The following is a 9,280-nucleotide window of genomic DNA, read 5'->3' as shown; positions in this document are numbered from 1 at the left end:
GCGCTTATCGTTCATTCTCTCTTCGATTATCGATAATCGATTGTCTTAATATCGACTGTTTGCATCCTCTCCTAAAGCGCGCGGGTGCAACAGCTGGACATGACAGTTTGTTGCTTCAAGTTTATTGAGCAAAAGTTTAAGAAGCAAATTGTATATTTTAGAGATCGTACTTATTTTATTAATCATGGATTATAAGGATGAGCAATGTAATGAGATCGAAGCCTTGGAATCAATTTATTGTGGGGAATTGGAAAGTATGTACCACGATAAATTCTATCACATAACCTCTGAATATGCTCGATTATTAAAAGACAAATATAATAATTTAATTTTTGATAAGGATTATTCATTGCAAATATTTCAAATGCGTGCATCTAAACTTTTTTTTCTTTTACAGTTTTAACGACAGAACCGTTTTATACGTTTGCTATTCCGATTAAAACGGAAGAATACGAAACAGAAACTGATAATGGTCTTAGTTGTCGGTTAGAATTCACATATACATCAAAGTATCCAGATGAACCGCTGCTTATATCAATCACGGAACAAGAAAATTTTGAGGATGGTGATGAGAAATTAAAGGCACATCTGGTGGAAGAAATGAATGAAAATCTTGGTATGGTAATGGTATTTACATTAGTTAGCGCAGCTCAAGAATGGCTTAATGTACAGTGGGACAAAATAAAAGTGAGGAGAGAAGAGACTGCTGCAAAAAAACAGAGAGAGGAAGAGGAAGCAGAGAGGGTAAAATATTTGAGATAGAAATATCTAAATAGATCATTTGTAATAATGTCTAAATAATTTCTTTTGCCTTGTAGAAACGGTTTGAAGGAACTCGTGTAACTGTGGAATCTTTCCTGAGCTGGAAGGAAAAGTTTGACGAGGAAATGGGTTATACGAAACGAAGAGAATTAGCAGATCGTGAGGGAAAGAAATTAACAGGGAGAGAATTGTTTATGACTGATAAAACATTGGATCAATCAGATCTTAAATTCTTAGATGACGGTAAAATAGTTTGACAAGCTTCATTCCTTTGCGAAGAAAATTATTTCTTATTTCAAAAACATTCTATGTAATTTTTATTATATAGGTGATGCCGTAAAAGTAGATGAGAGTTTGTTCCAAAATCTAGATGACTTAGATCTAGAAGATGATGATGAAGATGACCCAGACTTTGATCCAAATATCTCGGATGATAGTGCCTAAATGGATTTAATTCGATAGTCACTAATGTGAACTGATATGTAGAATAACTTATGAAAAAATTTACTAAATTATTACAAGAAGAAAGCGAATAAAAATATATATTTGAAAATATATTTTAAGTACTAGAATTTCTCTTGTGAGGTGAATATTACATCTAGTAAAAAATGGCAGTAATAAATGAAAATCGTTGGTTGAGATAGTTAACATATTTCTTCAACCAATATTTCACTGATAGATAAAATTCACAAAACTGAAAATATTTAAAGAACGAAATAATTTTTATACTTATATATATATATATATATATATGAATTTTGTTTATAAACTTTGTTTATTAAAGAAACGCGCATAATATCTGTTTATTTTAATATTCGCCCCTCTTTCCTCTCATATACTTATCACACAATAAGAATGCGAAAGGATAAATATATAATTATTAAAATAACGACCAGAATTTAACATTTATTCTCATAATTTTATAACATTATAATTTATAGACTAAGTAGTACTTCATAAATATATATATATATATATATATATATTTGCGACTTGATACGAGTCTTTCTCCTGTGATATTCAAGATATTTATTCATGGCAGCATAATACATTTTCCTATGTAGAAATTGCACAACTTCAAAAACTTTTATTTTGTGGCAGTAATCAAAGTCTATATGTATATATACTGTCGATAAATACTTGCATTCCACAGAACATAGGTACTTTTTCGACGAAAATTTCATTTGTGATAAATTTGTATAGCATTCTTTTCTATAAAATATAAGAACGCATGTCACGGCAGAATACGAAAGAAGATATGGATATTACAATATCTTTATATATAATAATCATAACAATTTTTTTCTGATATTTCTGTGCAGCTTATTTGATGCACAATTGTTAGTAGAAATAAGTAATTGTTTCATATAATTTATTCATTTTATGTCATTATTTGAAAAAAAGTATGAAAAGGAGAGAATAGTGTGTTATGTACCATCTCTGATGATATATTAAATGATTCTAATGAGGGGATGAGGGCAACTATTCATTAACTATAACTCTCAAATACAAAATAAAAGAGTATATATGATATATTTTATGTCTGCTATACAATATGTATAGTGGTACTATATTATTATTATATAGTTTTGTAATCATTTTAAAAATGAAGGTTTTAAAAAAATAAATAATCTATTTTGGAATATTTTTGACAATCCATGTCAAAGTTAGTGAATAGTTGTATACATTATATACTCGAGCATATATAAAATTCTGCTGCGTGTGTCCGGTGTTTAACATCGCTACATTAGATATTATATTAAATAAACATAAATACACACATATAAGATTATTTAAATATAAGAAACACGTCGAGTATAATACCATCAATAAGTTGCAATTTCTTAATATTAAAGAGTATATATAATAGTCATGTAACCACTCGCAACGATATCGACGTTTATTTCTTTTGTGACTACAAAAAATTAAATTAACATATATGTCAAAGTAGTCATCTCGAGTTTAGACTCGCCAACGTGTTATAATCTGTTAAGAAAGAAGTCACAGTTAGTCACACAAAATAATAGAGAGTTTCAAAAGTTTAACCAAGCGCTGTGTGTAAATAAATATTCTTATAAATAATTATTTACGAAGAGATAAGAATAATTTAAAAAACTGCAAATAAATACATTAATTTATTTTTTCGAAAAGAAACATAGTTTTAATCGCTTGGATAAACTTTAAGGATATTATTATAGAATGTGTGTACAAATTTAATATTGTTTCCTAGATAACGAAGCATGTTCTATCACGGCCGTAAAATCTCACTGTTGCATATAAAATAGCATGCAGCTTCTAGGGCAAAGTATTAATCTAATAAAAATATTGTTACTATAATAAAAACGTAATATATCTTCTTTTACAAGGAAAAAAAAATTCTTATTAAGAAACTCTATATTTTTGTTTTTAAATCACACAAGAGAATCTCTAGAAACAAACATTTCGAGCAAACATCATCATTTAATATTTTAATATTATTATTTTATATCCACATATCGCATATCATCATAAAGCATTCAAAAATACATCATTAGTCAAAACAGATCAAAAGCTGAAGTCATCACTTTTAATCTCATCTATGCAACATCTCATTCTATTTCTAAGTTTTAAAAATTACACTCATACAAATACAAAAAATTCGAATATGCTTACTCTAAATAAAATGTTTAAACAATCAAATCTATTAATATCAAAGAAAGCAATTCCGACTTTTGATCAATCTTATTTTTGATTCGTATATATTATTAGGTATAATATGTATACATATTTATTTAAAACTTCAAAAAATATTAATAATTTTTTATCCATAAGATATATCGCAAAGCAAAAATTTTTGACCCAAAAGATATATGTCATGATCTTTATTGGAATTTGGAATAGATTATTTTTTGATGAGGGTAATTGGTCTTCGGGAGAGGAAATAGAAGACAAAAATTTAGGATGTTCTCATATCTCTTTTAGATAATCATCGTCCTAAATCGGGAAACCTAAATATATTATATATTTTTAATATTCTACGATCGCGCGCACGATTAGATTTTTAATAGAGCTCGCGTGACAGAAAGACTCTAAAGTAATTATCGTTAGTTTTTATAAAAGGAACCATTAACTATATATCATCTGATATACATTCTTTGACATACATGTCTCCGACATTGAAAAACACGTAAGACAATACAATGTTTTTTTTTTTTTTTTTTTTATATAAAATGCGTATATATAGTATAAATTTTCCTTAAATAATATACTTTCAATCATTGTTCCTACAGAAGTACTCATTATCTTTTTTAACACTGATACACGGACGAAGAGGAAAACATGAAGATGCTGCATTTTTAACTTATTGCAATAAAGTAACGCTGTCAGCTATTGAATGTCAGCAATCATGCCGCCGTGTATTATATTAGTACTTCGTGCAAATAAATAATTTCTCTTATAATTAAAATGATTTGCAAGCCATTTTGCAAATTTGTATATGTCATGAATGACATTGGTTATAAGTCGAGGAAACATCGATATTTTTTAAAGACAATAATGATAGCGTCCAACTTTATACTCTCGGTCGATGAAATTCACTACAGATGTTTTAAATCGTGGCGGATTTCTATTGTGTCTCTGGAAAAAGATTAATTAAGCTTCAGCAGTTTTCATCGAGATTTATCGAACAAAACGAAGAGGGGCAACGCTAGATAGCAAGGGAATGAATGGAATATTATATGGATGAAGCGGCGATTATAAAATAAGATGTCCAAAGCTTAATGAATTTTCGTTCAGTAACATTAAAGGAATTAGCATTACTCTTTCCTGCCTGAAAATAAATTGCTATCAAGAACACAAGCTCAAGATCAAATATGAATTTTATCATTTTGTGTTTGCAAGTATTAATCTACGCAATAACATTCATAAACATTAATTTCTAAAAGGAGATAATGGCCAGAAAAGCAATTTCGTTTATTTTATCAAGCACTATGATCATGTAGAAAATGCAAAAGAAAAAAAAAAAAAGAAAGTAGGAAGTAAGAAAGTAAGAAAGCAACATGCAGAGTTTATTATATCAAAACAAAAGATTTTTAATTAATCTTCTGAAGGCTCTAGTTCACTGCGATTGGACTTACTATTAGTCCTACTCGTTCAGACTGTCTACAGAGTCGCTGCGACGCTATTTGCTACGACTAACTTTGATATATCTGACTACTTTTTCAATCCTACAGCTTGTGAGAACGATATATCTCATCATCGTGATTCAAAGCCATTCGTTGTACTTACTTTTCCGGTAACATGCGAGGCTTGGCATAATCACCCGGCCACTCGTATAGATTTGGCAGTGGACTGTCATAGTTGGCATCGTACATCTTATTTATGATAAATTGTCGCTTGTCTTTCGGTTCCGGATATTCGCTCGCCAAACCGCCTGTATTAACGGCAGCAATAGATAATATTCAAATCAAATAACGCGACTAGCAGTATTTTTCGATCCCACGATTACAACGGTACCAACCTTTGGCGTAAGCGTAATCGGCTATTTTAACCGCGATATCGATAGAGCATTCCCGGATGGTATTCAACGGCGGATACAAACTACCTCTTTCGAGATCTTCATTTTTCACGTGATCGGCAACAACCTGTGCCGAGATTAAGAAAAGATCCTCGGTAATGTGATGCACTCCGGTGCCGATAACGCCCAAAGCGATACCGGGAAAGATGTATGCGTTATTGCCTTGTCCAGGCTTGTACGTCTTCCCGTTGTATTTTACTTCGCCAAATGGCGAGCCGGAGGAGAATATGCATCTACCCTAAAAAAAACCGTAGACAGGTTCGACGAGATAGTTTAAAGCAAACGGAATTATCGATGCAACTGTACTCGCGTGCAATTTAAACATGGATTGTATTCACATACATCGGTATGATCGTACGCCTGCTGCGCCGTACATTCAGCTTTGCTGGTTGGATTACTCAGAGCAAAGATTAACGGCCTCTCGTTATTCTTCGCCATCTCTTTGAGAATCTCGGGAGTGAAGGCCCCTGCCGCTGCCGAAGCGCCTGCGCGAAACATTTTAATCTTGTATATGTATACTCAGGGAGGTAACTTGAAAAGAGTGTTATTTACCTATCAAGACGGTAGGTTTGACCGCCCTCACAACTTCGAGCAACGTTTTCATCACTTTGTAATCCTTCGCGTACCAGATCTTATGGCCTTCCAGATTGCCCTCGGGCCGATTCTTTACGAGCAATCCATCGATGTCCATCATCCAGATGTTATCACGCGCTTGCTGTTGAGTGCAACCGTCAGCCTCCATCGCTTTCACGCAGAGATCAGCTATTCCGATAGCCGCCTACAGCCGAGTAGAATAAATATTATAACAACGTGATTTTCTCCGCTGGAACGTGTGATTATTTATTACTGTCGAGATATACGGTTATTACACCGTCTCGAGAATCTACCTCTCCGGCTCCCAGGAAGACAAATTTATTATCTGCCATCCTCTTCTTAGTTATTCTCTTTGATGCCAGGATTCCAGCTACCGCAACCGCAGCCGTACCTTGTATATCATCATTAAACGTACAATACTTGTTTCTGTATTTGTCTAAGAAACGGAAGGCATTGTGGTTGCCGAAGTCTTCGAACTGAAACATGTGATGAGAAATTATTATCATATCGGATTCACATGTGTATTACATATGTATCGTTGCGTACGTTAGCTTACTTGAATAAGAACGTTTTGTCCGTACTTTCGCACGCAGGCAGCCATAAATTCATCGATCAATTCATCATACTCGGCACCTTGACTTCTAGGCTTGTTGAGACCGATGTAGTGAGGATCGTTCCTCAGCTGTTCGTTATTAGTGCCCACATCAATAGTGATCGGTAGGCATTGATGAGGTTTAATCCCGGCCAGAGCTGTGTAAAGTGCTAATTTTCCGACAGGGATACCCATGCCGCATGCCCCGAGGTCGCCGAGACCCAAAATCCGCTCACCGTCTGTCACGCAAATGGCTCGCACCGCTTGCTCCGGCCTAGCGATATGACAGATATTGTCATAAATATAGAAAATGGTCGAAGAGATAGACGCTAACTAGGAATAGATACTAAGATGCTACTATATACATAAAATAATCATTTTTACTTGCCGTACATTATAACATAAAGATAACGCGCGTGTTGTACATGTCGCGTGGGATTCTATTTTTAGCAAACACACACGTAGACGCGCACTTTCGTTTAAACTCTATGTTGCGTGTCCCCGACCAAAACCACGTTCTCTTTCAACTCTCACGATCATTTCTTCATCAATCGTGTAATTTATTAAAAGAGGGACAAGCGCGAATATTATTAAACGCTATCGCTTTTCTTTACGGATATGCAAATATAAGTAGAATACACATATAAGATTTTTGCGGAAGGCTATTTTCTTCGATACTAACCAGTTATTCAAGATCTCGTAGATATGACCCTTATCATATATAGTAATGAAGAGGCCGCGAGGTCTGCGATAGATCACACCGAACTTTTGGCAAGCCAGACCAACGGTGGGCGTATAGACAATTGGCATCATCTGTTCAATGTTTTCACTCAACAGACGGAAAAATAATCTCTCATTCCTCTCCTGGAAATCATACCGTGAGAAAAATTAAGATCGCCATCAAGATTTTAAACGCGATGAAAAGAGAAGCGCTTGCTCACTTGAAGCTCCACGAGATACAGATATCGATTCAAATCCTCCGTGTACTTCATCACTGAAGCTTTACATAGCGCCAGCTGTTCCTCCTGCGTCTTAAATCTGGGGGGTTGCAGTCCGTGTATCCCCAGAGCTATCCTTTCTTTCAAGGTGAATGCCAAGCCCTGTGTCATTGTGTCATGAAATCATTATGCTTTTGAGAAATCGTAGATTCGCTGGAGAAAATTTTATAAATACAAAGTACCTTGTTAAGTCGGGGATCTCTGAGATGTCCGATTCCCTTTACCATATTTATCGGTACCACATCTCCCGAGACCTCGTGGATGTCCCTTTGTTGGACGCCGTCCTTTACGGCGATATGCGTAGGTGGGAGGGCTCGCGTCCATGATCCACCGCAATTTCTGCCACTGGCCGATCTGGCACACATATGCGCGAAAAATTATACCCGGAATTTCGCGGCTGCATTAAATTGCGCATTTATTTATGTCTCGCGGAAAGAATTTTTTTTTGCTTTTATTATTTTTATCGTCGACCATCTACTATAATTAATGACGATGTAATCGGTGAGTCATTCAGGAAATATGAACGGCGTGAGAATTGGCCAAAGAAAAAATGATAGCTTCGTGCGGACGAGACAAATATAACGTCCATCTCATTCTCGAATTATTTATGTTAGAGGACAATCGATAAATGATATGCAATTTGATAAAATTTAGGAAATGGACGGAGCGTTGAAACTCGTTAGGAATTGCAAATGAGTCGCTCCTATCACGTATCGCTTTGCGCATATCTGCTCTCATTAACCTCTTGCTGGCAAAAGAGAGATAGGATATTCATATATGCTTAAAATGTCCTCCAAAGATGTTATCTCAATAGAGATCTTATATTAATATATGCATACGCGTATATTTTTATATTAATATTAATTAGTCTTATATAAGTGTAGGTAACATTATACTTTTCAACTTGAATTTTTTTAGAAAATAGTGAAGTGCAAATTAAAAAAATAAAAAAATTATAGAGTCACTTTTAATATTTGTATATATACTATGATTTTCTCTTTACTGCTAATGGCAAAATTGATAATAAGATCGATAATTGTTCGATAAACAGGGATAACGATTAGATAAGAATTTATTGAATATTAAAATTGAACCTTGCCAGACTGCTATCAATGAAATTGCAAGTAAAGTACATGATAACTCCATGTGCAGGTTTTTTTTCTACGAAGAGAACGTAATTCCTAAAATGACATATACTTAAGAGATTTTTTTAAGATCAAATGAAATAAAATAATGTAAAATAAAATGAGATCTTCCGTGCTGCTACGCCCGTGAAAAATAATATCTTTATATCTTAAAAGAACCTTTCCATAATATTAAAATAAAATTACAAATATGAATAAAAAATTACAATACAAATAAAATAATATGTTTCCAGAGAGATCGAAAAACGATGTCATCTCGAGTACTCTGCGTTGATACCACTGCTTTCTTACACCCACAAAATTATCTAACATCACCTCGAGAACCAAAGCTATTATTATTGACGTGGCGTAAAGCCAGCTTTAAAGAAATGACTGTGCGAAATCTGCCTCAACTTATATGTATCTCTTTTAGCCATAATTCGGAGATATGATGGTCATGGCATATTAGGCTTATATTAGCCACGCTGCGTTTAACGCCTCAATTCATCACGAAACATCCATTGCTTTAAATTAAAGCAGCGCGTCCATAATGTACGTTTGTGCTTTTAAATATGCACACCAAATGTTTTCCCCTTCAGTATTACATCGTAAAGTTCATTTCAAATGAGAGTACTCTGCGTTGATACCACTGCTT

The 9,280-nt window shown here is 33.9% G+C and overlaps 2 protein-coding genes across 5 annotated transcripts in view; one reads left to right on the top strand and one right to left on the bottom strand.

Moving 5' to 3' along the window:
• LOC138942608 (RWD domain-containing protein 1) overlaps window positions 1-1,662 on the top strand; it is a 112,305-nt gene extending 110,643 nt beyond the window's left edge. The window contains exons 3-6 of one of the 3 annotated variants that reach the window (XM_070312964.1): window positions 162-254; window positions 398-744; window positions 819-1,005; window positions 1,091-1,662. In XM_070312964.1, the coding sequence (XP_070169065.1) occupies window positions 162-254; window positions 398-744; window positions 819-1,005; window positions 1,091-1,206 (743 nt within the window). In that variant the 3' untranslated portion in view covers window positions 1,207-1,662. The remainder of the gene's footprint in view (window positions 1-161; window positions 255-397; window positions 745-818; window positions 1,006-1,090) is intronic. The other 2 variants (XM_070312966.1, XM_070312965.1) reach the window with 2 other exon arrangements.
• A 546-nt stretch (window positions 1,663-2,208) lies between these two features.
• LOC138942601 (NADP-dependent malic enzyme) lies at window positions 2,209-7,886 on the bottom strand. Of its 2 annotated transcripts, none has more exons than XM_070312945.1 (10): window positions 7,684-7,886; window positions 7,445-7,603; window positions 7,186-7,367; window positions 6,468-6,777; window positions 6,205-6,387; window positions 5,870-6,095; window positions 5,660-5,802; window positions 5,261-5,555; window positions 5,029-5,173; window positions 2,209-2,748 (listed from the first exon to the last, which is right to left on the bottom strand). In XM_070312945.1, the coding sequence occupies exons 1-10, from the start codon at window positions 7,864-7,866 to the stop codon at window positions 2,742-2,744; spliced, it is 1,833 nt and encodes a 610-aa protein (XP_070169046.1). In that variant the 5' UTR covers window positions 7,867-7,886; the 3' UTR covers window positions 2,209-2,741. The 2 variants fall into 2 exon arrangements, with proteins under 2 accessions (XP_070169046.1, XP_070169045.1); XM_070312944.1 differs by lacking the exon at window positions 2,209-2,748 and adding an exon at window positions 2,756-4,377.
• Window positions 7,887-9,280: the final 1,394 nt, after the last annotated feature.

Source organism: Polyergus mexicanus, unplaced genomic scaffold (genome assembly GCF_030449975.1).
Source record: "Polyergus mexicanus isolate NDT 795.1 unplaced genomic scaffold, iyPolMexi1.0 SCAF_23, whole genome shotgun sequence".
NCBI lineage: Eukaryota > Metazoa > Arthropoda > Insecta > Hymenoptera > Formicidae > Polyergus > Polyergus mexicanus.
This window is presented reverse-complemented; position numbering and strand designations above follow the sequence as displayed.